Source organism: Zophobas morio, unplaced genomic scaffold (assembly GCF_036711695.1).
Source record: "Zophobas morio isolate AGI-343-1 ecotype UQ-CSIRO unplaced genomic scaffold, CSIRO_AGI_Zmor_V1 ptg000002l, whole genome shotgun sequence".
NCBI lineage: Eukaryota > Metazoa > Arthropoda > Insecta > Coleoptera > Tenebrionidae > Zophobas > Zophobas morio.
The window spans coordinates 85,928-107,163 of NW_026972107.1; the positions used below are offsets into that span (position 1 = coordinate 85,928).

The window sequence follows — 21,236 nt, forward strand, 5'->3', positions numbered from 1 at the left end:
CCAATTTTTCGATTTTTAAATTTTAGATTTTTCGATTTCCCGATTTTTCATTTCAGTTCTTCGATGTTTCAGTTTTTCAAGTTTTCGAGTTTTTCAAATGTTTTGATTTCTTAATCTTTTGATTTTTCGACTTCCAGGATTTAGATTTTCTGTTTTTCAATTGTCGTTTTTTCAAATTTTCGGTTTTTCAATTTTTCAAATTTGACATTTATAAACTGTCAATTTTTAGATTTTTCAATTAATCGATGTTTTGATTTTCCCATTTCTTGACTTTCGAGGGTTTCGATATTCCTGTTCTTCAATTCTTTAATTTTTCGAATTTTCAGATTTGTGATTTTTCAATTTTTCGATTTTTTGAAGGTTTCGATTTTTCGACTTTACTTTTTTGATTTTTCGATTGCTCCATTTTTCGATTCTTTAGATTCTCAGTTTTTGGATATTTCAGTTTTGGGATTTTTCAATATTTCGATTTTTCGACTTCCTGGTTTTAGATTTTCAGTTTTCAATTGTCGTTTTAAATGTTTCGATTTTTTAGTGTTTTGATTTCCCGATTTAGTTTCCCATTTTTAGTTTTTCTTTCATTTTTCAGTTTCACGTTTTCAAATTACACCAAAACTGAAAAATCGAAAACTTAATAATTGAAAAATTGAAACATTTTAAATGAAAAAAATCGGTAAACCGAAAAATTGAAAAATTTATAAATCGAGAAATTGAACAATCTAAAAATTAAACAATTTAAAAATCGAAGAATTGGAAAACCAAAAAATCTAAACCGAGAACTTGAAAAATCGAATAATCGAGAAATCAAAACATCAAGGAAAACAGAAAAATTAACGGAAAATCTAGAACTTAAAAATTGAAAAATTAAAATACCTATCGAAAGATTGAAAAACCGAGAAATCCAAACATCAAAAAATGGAAAAATTGAAGAACCGAAACATTGCAAAATCCCAGAACTAAAATCCTAAAAAATTGAAAAATGGAAAGAAAATTGAAGAATCGGAAAAGTGAAAATATCCAAAACTGAAACATTGAAAAATTCAGAAATCGGAAAATTGAAAAATCACAATTCAAGAAAGAATTGAAAAATCAAAAAATAGAGAAATGGGAAAATCAAAAAATCAGTTAATCGAAAAATTGAAAAATCGAAAAATTTAGAAACGTCAAAAATTGAAAACTGAAAAATTAAAAAATTTAAAAATCGTAAAACTGAAATATCGGAAAATTGAGAAATCGAAAAATGAAAAAATTCGAGAAACTGAAAATATGAAGAATCGAGAAATCGAAGAATCGATAAATTGAAAAATCCCAATAGTAATATGTCGAAAAAAAAATCGAAATCGAGCAAAACTGTATCGTAAAGTTAATAAATTGAAAAACTGAAAATTTTTGAAAAAAAAAAATCGTATCAAACACTAAAAGTTCAAAAAATCGAGAAATTGAACAATCAAAAAATCAAAACATTGAAATCCCAGTAGTTGATAAATAGGAAAATTTAAAAAACAAAAATTTTAAAAATCCAAGAATTGAACAACAACAAAAATCCAAGCCTGAAAACTCAGGAAATCGAATGATCGAGAACTCAAAACATCAAAGAAAACAAAAATTCTAAAATTTAAAAATTCGACAAATTGAAAAATCATGGAACTGAAAAATCGAAAAGTCGAGATAGTGAGAAATCTAAAAACCTAAAACTTTAAAAACTGAAAAAGTAAAATATCGAAAAATTTAAAAACCGAGAAAACACTATCAAAAATTTGAAAAATTGAAGAAACGAAATATTGAAAAATTCCAAAGCTGAAATATTGAAAAACCCAAAATTGGAAGGAAAATTAAAGAATCGAAACAGTGAAAAAATCACAAACTGAAACATTGAAAAATTGAGAAATGGGAGAAATGGGAAAATCAAAAAAATCGGTCTAAAGAGTTTAGACAGTACTTCCCTCGCTATCGGAAACGTGACGACTGCATTCCTATTAGGTTTTTTTTTCACATTAGATTTCAAAGCATTCGGTTTTGTAGTTCCTGATTAAATCAATAAAATAAATTTGCGCATTCATTAAATTTTTTGAGTCACCCTGTATATCCGAATCCAAAAAATATGAATGGAATGATAAATTACAAGAAGAGTCATCATATTTTGTACATTTTAAATAAGATTATTCATCAAACTTTAGAGCTGACGTCATCAATTTTTTGGAGGGGATAAGTAAATATATTGTGATTAAAACGGTCCTGGTTTAATAACAAAAAAATATTGTTCGTCTATGCAACAAGCTCGTCTTAGACAAAGTATTCGTAAAAAAATATGTCGTAAAAAAATGTACGTATGCCAGTCCCGATTGCGATTATGGTTTAAATATTTTTTAGATAATCCTGACATGGATGTAGAAACATTTCTGACAGCCAAAGAGGTTTTTTTGAGAAAATTGTCTTTGAATTTAGACCAAATTGACATAGACACTAGGCAACAGGCACATTTGGGCAAAAGAAAGAGAAATTAGTGTTACGGCTTCAAATTTTGGACATATTTACAAACTTAGACCGACTACAGCAATAGCGAAAACTGTGGAGTCGCTGTTGTACAGTACATTTAGAGGTAATAGTCATACATACTATGGACAACAAAGTGAGGAAAAAGCTGTCAAGTGTTTTGAAATAAATAAAAATATAAAAACTGAACGATGTGTCTTTATTTCAAAACAATTTCCTTACTTGGCTGCTAGTCCAGACAGGGTTCTAGAGGATAGGAGTGCATTAGCCGAAATAAATTACCGTTCAAAATCGCAAGATTTGTCTCCCGAAGAAGCGGTTAGAAAAAAATTATTAAATTTTGTACATTGACAGACTGAGAATTGTAAGTAAAAAAAAATCATGATAACCACTTTCAAGCCCAGGGACAAATGCTTGTTACGGGTATTTCACAAGTTTATTTTGTTGTGTGGACACCCAAAGGAATTAATATAGAAAAAAAAAACGAAGAAATATGTAAAAAGATGGCAGATAGACTTGGCAGATTTTACTTTGGCGCATTATTGCTCGAAATAATTGATTTAAGAAGAAAGAGGAACCTGCCTTTGGGAGAGATTTTTTTTAAATAAATAAAACTTGTTTATATTTTTTTATGTACTTTAATAATTTATTAGGAGTACATTTTTCATCACCAAGACTTGCATATTTTTATTATAAATATATTTTGAAAATGATCTCTCGGCAAATGAAAACATATACGAATACTTTTTTCGAGTAAACAATGAAGGGAGAAGTTACTGGGCGTAGGGCTTTTTTAAAACACCTCCTTTCTGGGATAAGTAATAGATACACTTAGCTGCTTATACGTGTTAAACAAAAGCTGTATTTTATATATTTTTTATTATTATTATAAATATGTTTATTAGTTTTATAAATTAACAAAGCAAAATATATATTAACAATAATATTACAATGAATTTTTAGTAATCATGTGTATTGAAGTCAGGATCCTGAGTGGAGTAAAAATATTATAGTTCTCCAGTTTTAATTCGGTTTTATGATAGTACCTCATTGCGTAAAAGTTATTTTCCTTAACAATAGATTACTACGACCAGTCCTGGTGGCTTGTTATAAAACTGAGTTCCTTGCCATAATTTAGAAAAATCTGCCGAAAACTCTATACTCTAACAATCAGCTTATGGTAGAGCAGGCGATAAGGGTTTTACCTGGAAAGTCGCGTCCTAAAATTTTAGTGGCGCTCCTATCGGCAAAGTACTGAACTAACGGCTCAAAATCTGTCGAATTCATACCCATTTTTTTCAATAATTGGTAGTTTTTGTTAAAAACTCTGCTAAGCAATAGATCAGTAATTTTTCTCTGATATTCCTGTTAAAATTATTCGACGTATGTTGCATTAATTTGTGATATATTTTGATTTTAATAAACACATTATTATTTAAACAAATTGTACCACTAACAAACATTTAATGACTCTGCGCCCTGTAAAAAGTGATGTTTTATCCATGTGCGAATTTTCAAGTGATTCTATGATGGTTATGACTCAAAAAACTTGAAAAGAAAACATACAATGGTGCTTTTTTTACGACATTTCTCAGCCATATTTTTTAGTTGATTGAACTGGTCTCTGTGCTCTAGAATATGAAAAAAGCTGCAGTTTGATATATGATACATCTATATTAATATCATTTTTTCATACAATAAACCCAAAAAATATATACCTCGTCTAGCGAGCCTCCTTAAATTGGAAGCTACGCAGTTTCAAAGTTATGCAACACACAGTACACCATGACAGCTAATTTATTTATTCAACTTATATACAGAATATTGTATGAGACATATAACGGCGCGCATTTCTAGTCTAGAAGTTAACTTGTGACCTGAAGTGGGGTTGGAATTTGTTGGCTTTCACCCCTAATTTCACCCTCAATTTCCCCTGCATCCGTTTCAAATAGTGAATATCCCTCGCCTTTCTTGCCGCCGCCTCTTTACTAGTTTCCACCCATCCCAGAGCCCTATAAGACGACAAAAGCCGCCCCATTTTCTTTGAGTCCTTGACAACTAAAGCAGAGTTAGGATTAGGATTTTGTTTATAGTATCTCATTAGACTCCTGTGTCCTATGGTACTCCCTGACGGTAAAACCAACTGATAATCAGACCCATCCAACTCTGGAAGCGCGACTTCTTCATCTGGGTTGTGTTCTTTATCAGCGTCTGGGTATGAAGATGAGTAGTCATAAAAATCTGCATACTCAGCTAAAGCTTCACCCTCATGAAGCATCTTGCAGTGACCTTTATCCACCATGTGCTGTCTGGCAGCCTCTGCAGTGTAAAAAGTCTTGCCTTTTTCATTACACCATAAACACATGAAACCTGAAAAACCCCTTTACTACCACTACTAATTTAACAACAACTACTTTACCTTCTGAAACTTTCTCCCCTAAATACTTCAACAACCCGTACACATCCATACAATACTCTATATCCGGAATAAAAAACGAATGCAACGTCGTCATGTGTTCTAAATTCTTCAAAAAATTCTTGCTGTGGTGCAGACAAAAAATGCAATCATTAGCTTCGATGGGGTTTTCAGTTTCCTCATCCCACTCGTCGGAATCCACTTCCTCCACGTCTGACTCTCCGTCTTCGTCAGTTTTACTCTCGCTGCGTCGTTCGCCCCCTTGGAAACTCTTCTCATTTTCTTTGTGTTTTTTCGAGTTTAAGTGATTGGAATAGGCGTTTTCGTTGCAGAAGGATTTGCGACACGTCTGACAGTAGACGCTCTTGTCTTGCTGCGCCATTTGTTCGATGTTTCGTTGGTTTAGCACTTTTTGGAGGAAGTCTTCGGCTGTCACGGGGGGCAACTCGGACACTTTTCGTTTCAGGTTGTAGCGGTGCCAGTCCGTTTTGTAGTGGTTGCGTTGGAGTTCCGCGTCTTTGAAAGCGACGCAGCAGCTGATGCAGGTGAAAATGGGGGGCTTTGAAGGGGGCTGCTCCATTGCGCAATCTGGCGAAAAAGGGTTAGATTTAGCGAAAAAGTGTTGGTTTGTGTGTGTACGGTACCTTGAGTTGTTTAACTTTGCAAAAAACAATGAATATTGGGTAAAAAATGGTAAAAACACGTAAAATTTGACAACTTATAGGTTACGTTTCACCGTGACCGCCAACTTGAGTTCGTTAAAAACACTAAAACTGGAAGTGTGGGAAAGCGCGACTACTTTGAAGGATTTTTCCATAATTTGGTGTCCTTGATCGAATTATACCGTGTTTTGCTAAATCATGGCTCAATTTGGTCAAAATATGTTTTAAAAAAAATTGACAGGTGGCATAAACAAACATTTTCGCATTCGTTTTAATACCAAAAATAAATTATTAAACAACTTGAATTGAATAATAACAATAAGCAAGTTTTCAATAGTAATAAAGTGGTATTTACGCCACTTATTATTTCCATGCGGTTTAAAAAAGTGTCAAACAATCGTTCACCGCTGCTATTTTTTATTGGTGAGGTTGGCAGTGTTGACACTGTTGACAGAAACTAACTTGATTTAACAGGTTTTTCAAACAGTGCAAAATTATCGCAACTGCTGTTATTTGTGTCTTTATTGTGAAATTTTATCGTTATAAGAACACTACAAGGTGAGAAAATAACTTAAATTTAGTCTTTGATAAATAATTTATTGTTTGCTTCAAAATTATACGAGTTCGTAATCGCACCACCTATTTTTACGTGCATGTTCTTTTAGTTGGAAAATAAGGCGGCTTCACTTTCTAATTAGAGATTACTTCACTATTTAACAATTAGATATTTAGTTTTGATGAAAACAAACGAAGTCTTTCACTCCATTGTTATATACAGTGTGTTCAATTCAAAACCGGTTCGTATTTGATCATCAACGTTGAAAACATACACAACAAAACATTAAAATCCCCAGATCCTCAAGACACCAAAATCCTCAAATCCTCAAAACAACAAAATGCTCAACTCCTCAAAATACCAAAATCTTCAAATCCTCAAAACAACAAAATGCTCAACTCCTCGATACACCAAAATCTTCAAATCTTCATAACACCAAAATCCTCAAATCCTGAGAACACCAAAACCGTCAAAGCATCAAAATCCTCAAATCCTCAAAATACTATCATTCTCAAATCTTCCAAACACCAAAATCCTCAAATCTTCAAAGTCTCAAAATCTTCACATCCTCAAAACACTAATTCCAAATCCCCAAAACACTAAAATCCTCAAAACACCAAAATGCTCAAATCCTCAAAATACTATCATTCTCAAATCTTCAAAATCCTCAAATCTTCAAATTCTCAAAATCCTCACATCTTCAAAACACTAAAATTCCAAATCCTCAAAACACTAAAATCCTTAAAATCTTAAAACAACAAAATGCTCAACTCCTCGATACACCAAAATCTTTAAATCTTCATAACACCAAAATCCTCAAATCCTCAAAACACCAAAATCCTCAAATCTTCAAATTCTCAAAATCCTCACATCTTCAAAACACTAAAATTCCAAATCCTCAAAACACTAAAATCCTTAAAATCTTAAAACAACAAAATGCTCAACTCCTCGATACACCAAAATCTTCAAATCGTGAGAACACCAAAACCGTCAAAGCATCAAAATCCTCAAATCCTCAAAATACTATCATTCTCAAATCTTCAAAACACCAAAATCCTCAAATCTTCAAATTCTCAAAATCCTCACATCCACAAAACACTAATACCAAATCCCCAAAACACTAAAATCCTCAAAACACCAAAATGCTCAAATCCTCATAACACCAAAATCCTCAAATCCTCAAAATACTATCATTCTCAAATCTTCAAAACACCAAAATCCTCAAATCTTTAAATTCTCAAAACCCTCACATCTTCAAAACACTAAAATTCCAAATCCTCAAAACACTAAAATCCTTAAAAACTTAAAACACCAAAATACTCAACTCCTCAAAACACCAAAATCTTCAAATCCTCAAAACATCAAAACCCTCAAATCCTCAAAACAACAAAATGCTCAACTCCTCGATACAGCAAAATCTTTAAATCTTCATAACACCAAAATCCTCAAATCCTGAGAACACCAAAACCGTCAAAGCATAAAAATCCTCAAATCCTCAAAATACTATCATTCTCAAATCTTCAAAACACCAAAATCCTCAAATCTTCAATTCCTCAAAATCCTCACATCCTCAAAACACTAATACCAAATCCCCAAAACACTAAAATCCTCAAAACACCAAAATGTTCAAATCCTCATAACACCAAAATCCTCAAATCCTCAAAATACTATCATTCTCAAATCTTCAAACAACCAAAATCTCCAAATCCTTAAAACACTAAAATCCCTAATCCACAAAACACAAAAATCCTCAAATCCTCAAAACACCAAAATCCCCAAATCCTCAAAATTAACACACGAAAACTATAAATTAACCCAAAAATTTAAAATGTGGCCATGAACGGTGGGCTTTAGTAAAACGAAGGAGCTATTTTGTGTTTTTTCGAAAATAAAAGATAAACGTAATAAAAAATATGAAAGCTAAAACAAAGTCACCCACGGAAATCTTACACAAAACGTTGACATTTAAATGGAGCGCCTAATATACCGGATGTTTGGAAAATGGTGGATTAAGTACGTTATATACGGGGTCCCAAAAAAATAATACCTGCTAAGATAAGACTAATTTTGGCAGATGAAATACTCTCTAAGAAAAGTGAGGGCGGGTGGGCGGGGCTAGTACCTGCTAAGATAAGACAGATTTTGGCAGATGACATACCCCCGAAGAAAAGAGAGGGCGGGTGGGTGGGGCTAGTAGCTGCTAAGATAGGACTTATTTTGGCAGATGACATACCCTCTAAGAAAGGAGAGGGTGGGTGGGCGGGGCTAGTATTTACTAAGGTAAGACTGATTTTGGCAAATGATACACCTTTCAATTTTTTTAGAATGTATCATTTTCCAAAATGAATCTTATCTTAGCAAAACTAGTCCCGCCTACCTGCCCTCTGTTTTCTTAGAGAATATATCATTTGAAAAAGTCAGTCTCATCGTAGTAAATACTAGCCCCGCCCACCCACCCTCTCTTTTCTTAGGGGATATGTCATCTGCCAAAATCAGTCTTATCTTAGCAGCTACTAGCCCCACCCACCCGCCCTTTCTTTTCTTTGAGGGTATGTCATCTGCCAAAATCAGTCTTATCTTAGCAACTATTAGCCCCACCCACCCACCCTCACTTTTCTTTGAGGGTATTTCATTTGCCAAAATCAGTCTTATCTTAGCAGATACTAACCCCACCCATCCGCCCTTTATTTTCTTGGAAGCTATTTCACTTGAAAAAGTCAGTCTCATCTTTGTAAGTACTAAGTCATTTCATTGGCCAAAATCAGCCTTATCTTAGCAGGTACTAGCCCCGCCCACCCACCCTACCCTATCTTAGAGTATGTCTCATCTGCCAAAATCAGTCTTATCTTAGCAGGTATTAGCCCCGCCCACACACCCTCTCTTTTGTCAGAAGGTATTTCATTTGCCAAAATCAGTTCTATCTTAGCAAATGTTAACCCTGCTCACCTGTCCTTTATTGTCCTGAAGGCGAGTGGGCGGAGCTAGTAATTACTAAGATAAGACTGATTTTTTCAAATGATACACCTTTCAATTTTTTTAGAATGTATCATTTGCCAAAATGAATCTTATCTTAGCAAAACTAGCCCCGCCCAACTGCCCTCTGTTTTCTTAGAGGATATATGATTTGAAAAAGTCAGTCTCATCTTAGTAAATACTAGCCCCGCCCACCCACCCTCTCTTTTCTTAGAGGGTATGTCATCTGCCAAAATCAGTCTTATCTTATCTGAGCAGGTACCAACCCCACCCATCCGCCCTTTATTTTTCTGGAGGATATTTCATTTGAAAAAGTCAGTGGAATCTTAGTACTAGCCCCGCCCATCCGCCCTCTGTATAGGGTGTTTCATTTGCCAAAATCAGTTCTATCTTAGCAAGTGTTAACCCTGCTCACCTGTCCTTTATTGTCTTGAGGGCGAGTGGGCGGAGCTAGCATTTACTAAGATAAGACTGACTTTTTCAAACGATATTACCTACAAGAAAATAGACGGCGGGTGGAGAGGGCTAGTACTTGCTAAGATAAGACTTAATTTGGTTGATAACATACCCTCGAAGAAAAGAGCGGGTGGGTGGGCGGGGCTAGTACTTACTAAGATAAGACTGATTTTTTCAAATGATATATCCTCCAAGAAAATAAAGGGCGGGTGGGCGGGGTTAGTACCTGCTAAGATTGGACTGATTTTGGCAAATGAAAAAGCCTCGACGAAAAGAGAGGGCGGGTGGGTGGGGCTAGTAGCTTTTAAGATGAAAGTGATTTTGGCAGATGACATACTCTCTAAGAAAAGAGAGGGTGGGTGGGCGGGGCTAGTACTTGGTAAGATAAAAACTGATTTAAAGCAAATGACGTATCCTCTAAGAAATTGAATTAAATTATTATAAGAAAAGACACTAGAAGCCCCAAAACACTTTCAAATTCTTGCCAAACAGGAATACTTAGAACCTCAAGACTGTTTTAAATTTTTCAAAAAAAAAACGGGGTCCCAAAATTAACTTAGAAACAGGTCAGGTCAGGATTGTCCAAAAATATAACACCAAAGTCCCTCAAAATTGTTTTAAATAATTTACAAAAAATCTCCATGGGTTCCTAAAAATAATACACCATGGGTACCAAGGAATCTCCCGAATTAAAAAAAAAACACTACCGTACTCTTTTTCAAATTCATAAAAATATCCGAAAATAAAACACCAGGAGACCATTTTCCAGACACCCGGTAGAACCGGAAAATCGTTAATGTGGATGAGTAAAACCCATAAATTTAATATTTGTAACTGTGATGATGTATCAAAAGTTCCACTTTCTACAATTTCAGGTCTAACATTTCCTCGTTATACAAGAAAGAAATATCAGAGTATCAAATTCTCGAAATACAGCAAAAACAAGATTTCGTAATAAAGCCCATTAGTAGAGCGATATTTCGGGTACTGCCTCAACTATATAAAAGTTCTAGAATTATAAACCCAGTATACCAACTGTGCTAACTTGTTTGAACTAAGTTAGAATAAATTTTAAGACAAGTACTTTCACCACATAAACACGACGTAACTAAAAAAAATATATAATAAAACCAGAATTCCGGTTCAACGAAACGCTCCCCTCTGGAATATAGTTGCTTAGTAACACAAACTTATTGGAGATTAATTAAAAATTGATCATTTTATATGTTAGCTAGAATTTTTTTAAATTTATTTTTCAGAGACTTGAAACGTCTGAGACCACAGCGATAATGTTAAAGGAACAAGGGTAAGTCTTTTATTACATACAATTTTTTTTTTTTTTTATAATTTATTACCTATACTTCTCCATCACCTGCACCAAACTATCATACAACAAACTCCTCCCATTGATAGCCAACACAAAATCCAAATGATTAAACTGTTTATGAGCAACCTCGAACTTCCCCACACACAATGGCAACTTCAAACACAAATCGTCAATATCTTCCCTACTAACGAGTAAATCCCCGGGTCCGTAATGCAGCGACACAGGAACCGTTACTTTCGACAAATCATAAGTCGGCGGCTTAGTGTCATTATATCGTTCCACGTTCAAACGCGCACCAAAATCGCGCCTCGTGAACTCCCCTAAAAAACAAACCAGTTTTAAGTTTCACAACCTGCCCCTACTTACCGCTCAAATAATACTGAAACACATCCGCAAGAATATTGAGGGAAGTACCGGAAGGATAATACTCGACGAACCGAGGGAAAGTCTTCTGTAAACGACTCGAGTTAATTAAGGCATTAGAAACCGTTCCTCTTACTGTGTTAAACTCGCTTAAGTCCTTTCCTACTATCGAGAACATCATTGATAAACAGAGAGCTTGCAGCGGCGAGTCGTCCTCGCAAACGGATTGGAGGATTTGGGAGAAGTAGGGTCTCCTGGGCATGATTTCGTGGATGTTTTGCGATTCGGCGAACCTCTTGATAAAGAAATTGTGATTATTAGGTGGAATGAGTGAGATGCTTATGGAGCGTGATTATGACAACGATATTGTACGTACTAGTAAAATCAAGCCTAGGGAAAATGTGACGGTGTGGACGCGCATCAGAGGGTGTTTAATGTTGGCTAGAGGCCCCAAAGCAAGGAATAATCGAATCCTTTTTCTATATTCGGGTCGCAACGAGCACAGTATTAATCCAGAAGAACTACCTATAGAGTGACCTAAGAAAAATAGGTCTTTTTGTCTGGTTTTGTTGAGGATGTAGTCGATGGTTGCTGGCAGGTCGTGGTAACCGATTTCTTCAATTCTACAAGAAAAAAACAATCAAGGTTAGCGGTTCAGATGAAGCTGACTTCAGTGGTCGCTAGAGTTAAATTCCACTTCGTGGATTAGGTCTGTAAATGTCAAAGAGTTAATAGTTGTATAAGCGAAAATGCGAGTCAAAGCGCAACTTTACTTTCGAAACTGCATTTGCTTACTTGCCGAATTTGATTCAAACTTTACAAAAAAGTCAAAAATACCCAAAATCCCAATATGAAGGGTCTTCGTCGGCGTTCAGAGTTGCGTGTTTCCGGGAATGCGTGTTTCCCCGGACGTTGAACAGCCACACGTCGTACCCGGAATCGGCCAGCAGGTACGCTAAAATCCAAACTCTAAACCGGGATCGTTACTTTCGCACAAAGCATACGTAAGTCTTGCGGAGGTCCTCGCAGTAGCCACATGTCCGAGCTTCCCAGCAGCCCATGATGGATGAAAGCGACAGGTCTGGGTTCGACTTCGGCTCTGGGTTCCCGACCCATCGGGATTCTGTGCAAGGTCAGGATGTGACCGGTACCAGAAGTGACCAAATGCGTGTCCAAACGGTAGCCGAAACTTCTCACTATTTGCTCCTAGAATGCGCGAAGAAAGTGACAATAGTATGTCAGTGTGTTAATAAATGTGGTTAAGTGGCACGCTGAATTCACACAGCTTTTTGACATTACGCAACAGCGGGATTTAAAAAATATTTGTGTCACGCGTAAGGAAATTGCAGAGAATTATTTTTCGATTAGAGTTTTACTCTAGTATTGATTTGTGTAATTGGTCGTGGCGACTCCACAAGAAGATAACTGGTAAACGGAAAGCGGTTGCGCCATTACTTGTGTAATTTTAATATCATCATAATTACGGCAGGCCTAATTTTAAACGATATTTCAATGTTTCTTGTTTTAACTCAATCATTACGCAATGAGAATAGCCTAAATTTCAATTAGTAGCAGGAAACCTCGTTGCAAAATAGCGCGATTTATATTTTATATAATTAATTTTTTAGAAAAATGCTGATTATCTACCGTTTTAAAACTTTTCTACAACTATATAATTTCCTAAAGTCATTAAGCCGTTCTTTGTAAAAAATTAATATTGTGCTTGGCGCGATTGCCAGAGGACGTTTTGTAATAACGTCGCTTTAAAAACCTAATTGAATTTTTTGGCATTCCATAGCTTGTGAAATGCGAAAAAAATGATAATTAAACAGATTGAATTTAGCGTTTTCCCGCGTCTAAAATCCTCGACTTTGATTGGCTGAATTTGAACAGTGGCGCGTAAATTGTGACGACAGCGTCGTTATTACTCTACTTTCGATTTAAAATAACCTAAGTCACGATGTAGTAAAATCTGGCTCACCCGGTATACGAATTATCCTACGCCCGCCTCCAACCCGGACACAGTTCTCGCGTGTCACGATCTCATCACCTCAAGGGAACACATCAAAACCCACCGTCGCCCATTGTTTGCCAGCTCGTGTATTAAAGCCAAGGTCACTGTTATGGTTAACGGTAACGAAATTGAGTTTCGCTTTAACATCCAGATGACAATAAACTTTCTTCAAATTCCATCAATTTTCTCCGATGACCGTTAATAATAGTAAAGATAGAGGTAAGTAGGGTGGTCAATTAGTCATCGCTCTTTCATCCCGGAATGCTGAGAACGAAACGAAACCGGTACCATAAACGCAAGAATTCGGTCCAGTGTTTTCGATTGAAAAAAAAAACTAAGTATCACTCACTGTGGTTTGATGGTCCGATTTTGGGTGAGCGCGAGTCCTATTGCCCAGCCGCGGACCCAGTAAAAATTCCAAGAAGTCGCCCATGTAGTTGTTGGCGGCGGCACACGCCGCGATGTGGAGCAGGACGACGAAGGCACTTTTCTTCATTTTGGGTTTTGGTTGGAGTGAGCGATTTTGGTTTTTTTGCGTGCGCGTTTCGATTGTTATTTCGGTAATGTTCTTCGTTGGTGAGAAAGTTATAAATGGTTGTTTCCATTTCAGAAGGCTTGTATAAGTCGGGAGCTGGCCTATGGATTGTTAAATGTTATGTTTCCCTAAGAAGTGGTCATAATGCATCCAATTAATCGCTTGCTGTCTGACTGGTGATTACAGGTAGAGGATGCAGCGGCGTGGGCGGCTTATCGTGCCCCCATTCTCGTTTATTTATTTTAAATTACTGTGTGAAGACTGGCTTGAGTGATTTTCCTGATAATTATTTTTAAACACTTGATACATCGTTTAGTTTAGGAAAATCCACAAGATGGTGCAGAAGGAACCAAATATTAATTTAAACCTCTATAATTTGTTGTATTGATTGTAATTTCAGTTGTGTCCAATATTCACTCCGACACCACTGCAATGCGTTATGCAACTACGTGAAATATTAATGCATTTCTACTAAAATTATGGATGTTGATAATTACGCTTGTATAATACGTAATAATTTTCGTGAAAAATGCGCATAATACACCAGTTTGTTTATTATTTGAGCGAACACTATTATGTCACGAGTGTAAAAATCGCGTTATTGTGTTCTAAAAGTTACAATTGTCGGTCAAAACAATCCCTTTTTTTATCTAGTAATTGGTTGCTAAGTGAACCGTGAAAACAAAATTTTAAATTTGGTCGGTTTGAGCGACACGAAATAAAATTCAGTTAAACTATGTCTGTTTGGCTTGATTATTTGACGTTTTTTTGGCAATCAGTGTGGAAATAATATACATTTCGAAATTAAAAATAATTTTCCGGGAAATTTTGTAGTTATTACATACGTTTATTTAAACAACTGGGAATTTAATGAATGTTTAATTAACCCTAAAATGTGACAAACGCTGTAAATTTCCCCTCATGGTTTAGTGCATAATTGTTTGTACTGTCGATCTGTAAATATACATGGAAAATTCGCCTGATGCGGTTAACCATAAATCCCACGTGTAATGTGGGCTGCAGATTTGCAATGAAATATTCCAGATTAGACCTACGTAATTATTGTCTCCGAAGTCCCAATGCGGAATGTGTGTAAATCAACATCAACGTCCTACTTAATTGCTTGTTTGTTGATACATTTTTACAGCGCGATAATAACACTTATAACGTTGTTTATTCTCATATTTTTTTTAATTTAATTGTTGCGCAAAACCGTCAAGTTGTATGGTTGGTTGTCTAAGTTTCCGATTTCCACTAATCGAGAATTTTTCAATCCAACGGACATTTTTTAATACGTGAATTAGTTTGTCGCGGGTTTTCAGATCCGATCCTATCAATAAATAAATAAAAATCATCTTATGACTTTTAGAAAGGTTGGAATTTTTTAAAAAAAGGAATAGAGTGTTTGGCGTGAATGCTGGTCCTACTCCCCACTCTTTCGTTTTTATATGATTTGAAAGTTTGCTTTTGTTTTGTGTCTGGGTCCGAAATAAAAGTAGCCTGTGTACTCAATATATTTTATTGTAAATAATCATTTTTCATATTTATATATTTACACATGTCAAAAATATATTAAAATGCTTATTACTTCAAAAGCAATAAAAACAATACCTACTCAAAATAAAACTGTTACAACAAACTTAACAAACGGAAAAACCTTAAAACTGTCACAATATACAGATTATATTGAGCAAAGGTATGAATCTTTCCACTCTCATAAATCCCCCTTTTTTATTTATAAAATAATATACATAGTTTAGCAAAAGGCAAAGGTACTTAAATATTCATTATACAAAAATGTATAATACTATTCTTCACTTCGAGTCACCCTTGGGTAGAGCTGAAACAAACCAAACGTCAATATCGCAAACAAGCAAACTTGACGAAACTCACCCCAAGAAGATTTCTAGGAACATATCCCTCCTTATCTCCTAATTTCGACCACCACCACTCTCGCTCGTTTTCATCCCCTTTCCGCAAAACAGTCAACTGCTGGCCCGCTTTGAAACTCAGTTCGTCGGGTTGTTGAGCCGTGTAGTCGAAAACTGCGTAAACCACCCCTCCGGACAAGATACCCAGTTTTTCTTGAACGCCTGGAAGCGAAAATCACCCTTAAACAAACCCAACGCACCTCGCGGACACTTACTGTACAAATACTCGGAGCAGCCGTCGAATCCCTCCTCGTCCTCCTCGCACTTCTCGGCCGCCGTCTCGTGGTCGCTCAAAGTAGTAGCAAAAATGCAGGCTCCGTGCTCTACTAAGAACTTCACCATTGCGACGTTGTTGCAACTGGCGGCACAATGCAGAGGCGTCCAGCCGTCGCTGTCTTGCGCGTTCACGTCGCACCCAAACGCGACTAAGTATTTCACGATCTCTAGATGCCCCGCACAGATGGCGTTGTGCAACGCCGTGATGCCTTCGTCGTTGGCGGCGCTGGGGTTCGTCACTTGCGTCGCGGTTTTCTTCACGAGCTCCAGCTCCCCTTCCAGACTCGCGTCCAACAGAAGAGCCAAAGGATCGAAACTGACCCTCCGCGCCAGGTTCGATTTTCCCGATTTCAAGTTGCCTTTCTTGCATCGCCTCACCACCCCGTTTTCCTCACTCTCGTCTTTTCTTTCTATTACTTCCACTTTATCCGTTTCGTCTACACTCTTCGTTTCGTTCTCTTCGCTCTTTTCGCTCGTCTCTGGAAAATGAAACTGCGTTTGTTCCACTCTCTTCGCGTTCGCCAAGCCGTTTTGCTTAGTGTTATTCCTCAGTTTAGGTTGCTCGCTTAGCTGCTGCTTTTTAATGGTTAGCGGCTTCGCTTTGATCACCATCTCATTAGTCTGGTTATTTTGTGAGTGGGTTTTGTTAGCTTGTGTACCTTTCTTGGGATCGTCCGGCGGCGGCTCGGTCTGCGGCAAGGGGGGCGGTTGCGGATCGCTCTCGCCGACGGTTTGGGTCTGGCGCGGAGGCGGCTTTATCGCCGGTTTCGGAGGCAAGGCTGGCTTTGGATTTTTGTCTAGAGAGACTTCGGGGGTGCTGTTGAGCGGAGTGCTGGTGGACTGGGGTGGAGAGAGCACTAGAGGCGACTGGACTTGCTTGCCGGTGCCGCTGATGGTCTGCGGCTCCACGGGCTGGACTTTGATGGACGAGGTCTGGTAGATGTTGGATAGGATCCCAGAATGGTGGACTGACGTCGGCGCTACGCTGCTGATGGGTTTCTGGAAGAAAATCGGGTTTAGTATGATAAAATAGTTGTGCTGGTCCCCTAACCTGATATGTGACTCCGTTGGAAACCGTCCCGTTGCTCCCGTCGTTCCCGCTCTGCCTCTTGCTAATCAAGTCGTTTTGGTTCAGCGGCGTAGCGATGTTCTTGTTAACTATGCTCAAAGGGGCGCTGTGTACCGTCATGTGCGTCGATTGCATATTGACGTTTGATATGTGATCGTCTTTGTCGTCGACGCCGTCGCTCCTCACTATCCTATTCGGTAATAAATTAACAGTAAACTTCGTATTGTATGGCAAAGTTTGATATTTGGGATCTGATTTCGACACGGTGAACTCCTTCAAAGCGTCGTTCTCCTCCGGTCTCGTATACAAATTAGCCATCTTGTTGGCCAGATCTTGCCCCTCTTGGTTGGTCGCTTGCACGTCGTCCTTTTTGATATGGTGGTTCTGCTGATATACTGGGTGATATGTGGGTGTTTCTTGCAGGTTGTTCTTCTGCCCGGTGCGCAGCGGTACGTGGTTGTAGGGCTCCACGGCGGCGATGTTCCCCCGGGATAACCCATTGGGCGGTTGAGCGTTCTGGGGTTTACGCGTAGGCTCGCCATTTCCCGTCAATCTGTAAAAAACGCGTTGAGGGTGCTCGCTTAGTCTGGTCGCTTTTTTACCGAACAAGCTGGTGGTACGCCGCTTTGTGCGACGCCGCGCTGATCTGGTTGGCCAGCTGCTGGTTGAGTAGGCGCTTCTTGTGCAGCCGTTCTTGTAATTCGGAAATCCGCTTGTCGATGGCGCTCATCTCCTCCTGTCTAGCTGTGAGTGCCTCTCGTTGTTGGTTTAGTCTTTGATTCTGCTGCTCGTTCAATTTGTTACGGTACTGGAAAATGTGACGAATTAGCCGACGATTTAGCGACACGAGAAAAGGGGAAAAAAGCCATAATAAATTCACGGAGCTGCGCCCCTGGGACGTGCCCGCCGGCCGCTCCCTCCGACTCTGTTTATGACTGTTATGAATAATAATGTCTGGACATCAAAACGGACGTGTGGGGTATTGTCTTGCGGCCGGAAAATAATGAGAAGTGCGGATTGCCGAAAAATTGGGACGCCGCGTAGGTATGCCATGTCAAAGGACGTCGTAATGAAAGCGTGCCAAATGCTGATTGAACAAACTGAACGAAGGCAAAATCGATGGAAATAGCCGACGTCGGGACAAGACGAAACGACAACGAAAAAAATTAGGTCTAAAAGAGCTTCCGCTTGTAAAACCTTTTAGATCCGAATAAAACGTCGATGCTCCAATACTCGCCCGGATAAGTCACTTATCCCCCGTCAAGGCACTTAATCGCCGAAAAAATCGTAATTAAAATAATGGAAAAATATAATAACGCGCCTTTTTAAGGTGTTCGAAACGGCGACGTAATCGCTTCGGGAAGTCATTGCGAACTTCCGCGCAGATGGGGCCACCTAAGACCATTCGAGGCACTTCATGGACGAACAGTCATCCGGTCCCGAGTTTACTCGCCAGAGAGAAATACGAGAATTTGCGCACGATATGAAGGGCTATGATGGTTATTTAATTATTTTACAAAAAACAGAAACGGGAAAGCAAAAACGGTATTAATGTAACGAAACCAGAGTTCATTAGCTTCAAATTTGCCAGTCGTTAATTAATGCAGTGGGACATGTTCATTTATCATTGTTTGTGATGCGGCGACCGATGAAATTGGCTTGCCGAGAATCAACAAATCCTGTTCTATTTAAACCGTGCCAGACGAAAAATAAGTACTTGCATGAATCACGTTTCGTACTTTTTTTTAATTTTTAAGTGAATCGCTCACCATAAGCTCCCGGCGCAACTTGTCCAGCTCAAGGGCAGAGGCGGGAGGCTGGTCCCTCGCCGTCCGCCCCCGTCGCAACTCCTCCAGCTGCCTGGTCAACTCCTCAACCTTCGCCACGGCCAAGGACAGCTCCTTCTCCTTTTCGTTGAAGAGGGCACGAATCGAGTCAAGGTCACTTGCTGCAATTAAAGAAAAAGTTAGAACCTCCCGAGGCCTTCACCGCACGAGGAGAGCGGGAGAACCCTGCTCTTCCTTATCGTGTCGTAATTTACGGAGGAGTTTGGGAGTCATGTCTGGATTTATCTCTTGTGGTATCGGAAACGGACGGATTGTGTGGTCTTCAACTATTAAATAACTTGCAGTCACGGTCCATAACCGACGTGAACTGAAGTTGGAAGACGGTGGAGGTGTGGGAGAGAGAACCAGCCTCTGGAATACATTGTTAATGCGAAGAACAATATGGTGGAGAGAAGAGGTGCGGAATAAATTCGATTTCATGGAAAAAGGCCGGATCCGGAGATATTTGTTGCAATAGTTGTATTTGTATTAGCATAATGTATTGAAAAGTGGATTTTGAGAGGCGGAACGGTGGGAACGTTCGGGGGTTTCAAAACGACCGCTTCATAGAACCGGGTATTGTTTTCAGTTTATGCAAGAAAAGAAATCGGAGATACCACACACCAAGTGTAGTTGTTAAAACAATGCAAATCTCGGGACTGACTAACCCGGTCCAATTTGACCACTGCTTGTTTCGCGATTTCCCAATTTTTGCAGTCTCCGAAGGATCACGCTCCCTCAAGACCAGATCTGGGAAAGGATGACTAACAATCCCCGGTGCAGGAGTGTAATTACGCTTTTGCCGCGTGGGCGACTTGAGCTGGGATATTGTCGTGAAGTAAACCTGACCCTTTTCATGATTAATTCCGAAAGGTTGCGTACCAAATTGAGATCGAGATTGCATCTTTTTTCGTGCCGTCCATCTTGCACGCGCGTTTCTCGGATTACCGCCTCCAAATAAACACCCCCATCCTGCGCCGTGATGTTTCGGTAGTTTTTCATTTTCTTACTATGTACTATCTTCTTGACACAGCAGTCGCTTCAATAATCCGTCTCAGACGAGTCGCAATTTATTTTCTTGTCGTCTAGTTACTTTCCGAGTCGACGGGCTGTGTTTAATTTGTATTCTCTCTGCTGGAATTTTGAGCGAGGTTGGATGCGCCTTTTGTTATTTATGGGTTATGGGACGCGCGTTTTTATGGCGGTGGTCAGGGATGGATTGCAGCGGCCATGTGGAAAACATCGCAAGTGATTGTATTATTAAACTTTTTTCTAGATGACAACCTTGTTCTTATTTGATATGTAAAGATGATTTCAAGTCATATCTTAGTAGTAGTACCTTCCGCTAACCTAGGTACCATGTTTGCCGAAAAATAAGCACACTGACGGACCGATCAATTATTTGATACTAGCACACAGAAACGGTATCCGGCATACTTCTCGATGTTCCTTACATCTCTGGTGTGATCTTGCCGTTGATGTTGATGACTTCGGTGGACGTCGACCGAAAAACCGACGAGATTACTGAACGGATTAAGCTGAAGATGTTATCCACAAGAGTACCGGATGGGAAAAAGTCGAAGATCATAATCATGCATGAGCTACACACTCCGGATGGCAAAAGAAATAGTTGCCATCATGAACAGGTCCAGCGATCCGTAAGTCAACAGCACGCTGATTTGGTCAGATGGCATAGCAGTGGATTGGAACGTCTGGACCAACACCGGGAACAAAGTAATCGAAGTTGCAAAAATCGACCTCGATGATCCCTTTGATCCATCGGAGCAAAGGATATTTGTTTTGGACTAACTGGAACTTCCACGGCACCAATAGGATCGTCTTCAAGACCCAGAGAACCCAGCCCTACAAGTGCGACTAAAGCGATAATAACCTCAAGGATTTCGAGGAAATTGGGAGCTTGAGAAATCGGCAAATCGAGAAGTTGAGAATTCGAAAAACAGAATAGAACAATCGAAAAATTGGGGAATCAAAAAATTAAAGACTCGACAATTTCAAAATGTTTAATAATTGAAAAAACTGAAAATTTTAAACACGAAAAATTTTATATCGAAAAAGTGATAATTCCAAAACAGAAATTGAAAAATCTGCAAATTGAAAAAACGAAACATTTTAAATTCGACAAATGGACATCATAAAACGAAAAGTAACGAACGGAAAAACTGACAAATTAATAAACTCAAAAATCGTTTTCAATTTAAAAAATGGAATAGGTAATTGAAAAATTGTGCTCAAAAAATTTAGACACGCTAAAAATTGAAAACTTTAAAAATCGAGGAATTAAAGAACCAAAAAATTGAGTAACTGTTAAATTCAAATAC

General features: G+C 38.3%; 3 protein-coding genes across 8 annotated transcripts in view; all 3 read right to left on the bottom strand.

Moving 5' to 3' along the window:
• Positions 1 to 4,274: 4,274 nt before the first annotated feature.
• Positions 4,275 to 5,676, bottom strand: LOC135133102 (cytoplasmic 60S subunit biogenesis factor ZNF622). The gene is made up of 3 exons (XM_064061403.1): positions 5,554 to 5,676; positions 4,913 to 5,497; positions 4,275 to 4,863 (listed from the first exon to the last, which is right to left on the bottom strand). The coding sequence occupies exons 2-3, from the start codon at positions 5,487 to 5,489 to the stop codon at positions 4,352 to 4,354; spliced, it is 1,089 nt and encodes a 362-aa protein (XP_063917473.1). The 5' UTR covers positions 5,490 to 5,497; positions 5,554 to 5,676; the 3' UTR covers positions 4,275 to 4,351.
• Positions 5,677 to 10,857: 5,181 nt separating this feature from the next.
• LOC135133184 (lipase 1-like) lies at positions 10,858 to 14,199 on the bottom strand. Of its 2 annotated transcripts, none has more exons than XM_064061519.1 (7): positions 13,610 to 14,199; positions 12,251 to 12,452; positions 12,084 to 12,201; positions 11,623 to 11,869; positions 11,383 to 11,541; positions 11,250 to 11,334; positions 10,858 to 11,203 (listed from the first exon to the last, which is right to left on the bottom strand). In XM_064061519.1, the coding sequence occupies exons 1-7, from the start codon at positions 13,754 to 13,756 to the stop codon at positions 10,908 to 10,910; spliced, it is 1,254 nt and encodes a 417-aa protein (XP_063917589.1). In that variant the 5' UTR covers positions 13,757 to 14,199; the 3' UTR covers positions 10,858 to 10,907. The 2 variants fall into 2 exon arrangements, with proteins under 2 accessions (XP_063917589.1, XP_063917664.1); XM_064061594.1 differs by lacking the exon at positions 13,610 to 14,199 and adding an exon at positions 13,228 to 13,501 and having other exon boundaries at positions 10,862 to 11,203.
• A 1,099-nt stretch (positions 14,200 to 15,298) lies between these two features.
• LOC135123038 (apoptosis-stimulating of p53 protein 2) overlaps positions 15,299 to 21,236 on the bottom strand; it is a 223,369-nt gene continuing 217,431 nt past the window's right edge. For 4 of the 5 annotated variants that reach the window (XM_064047539.1, XM_064047568.1, XM_064047545.1 and 1 more), the window contains 6 exons: positions 18,841 to 19,019; positions 17,674 to 17,879; positions 17,054 to 17,624; positions 15,942 to 17,001; positions 15,689 to 15,888; positions 15,299 to 15,635 (listed from right to left, as the gene is read on the bottom strand). In XM_064047539.1, the coding sequence (XP_063903609.1) occupies positions 15,603 to 15,635; positions 15,689 to 15,888; positions 15,942 to 17,001; positions 17,054 to 17,624; positions 17,674 to 17,879; positions 18,841 to 19,019 (2,249 nt within the window). In that variant the 3' untranslated portion in view covers positions 15,299 to 15,602. The remainder of the gene's footprint in view (positions 15,636 to 15,688; positions 15,889 to 15,941; positions 17,002 to 17,053; positions 17,625 to 17,673; positions 17,880 to 18,840; positions 19,020 to 21,236) is intronic. The other variant, XM_064047560.1, reaches the window with a different exon arrangement.

Coding starts and splice junctions, on each gene's coding strand:
- LOC135133184 (XM_064061519.1), bottom strand. CDS start 13,756: ATGAAGAAAAGTGCCTTCGTCGTCCTGCTCCACATCGCGGCGTGTGCC. Junction 11,870..12,083: donor CCTTCATATTGGGATTTTGG/GTATTTTTGACT, acceptor TTTTTCTTGTAG/AATTGAAGAAATCGGTTACC. Junction 11,335..11,382: donor ACTTAAGCGAGTTTAACACA/GTAAGAGGAACG, acceptor AGTCGTTTACAG/AAGACTTTCCCTCGGTTCGT.
- LOC135133102 (XM_064061403.1), bottom strand. CDS start 5,489: ATGGAGCAGCCCCCTTCAAAGCCCCCCATTTTCACCTGCATCAGCTGC. Junction 4,864..4,912: donor AGGGGAGAAAGTTTCAGAAG/GTAAAGTAGTTG, acceptor GGGGTTTTTCAG/GTTTCATGTGTTTATGGTGT.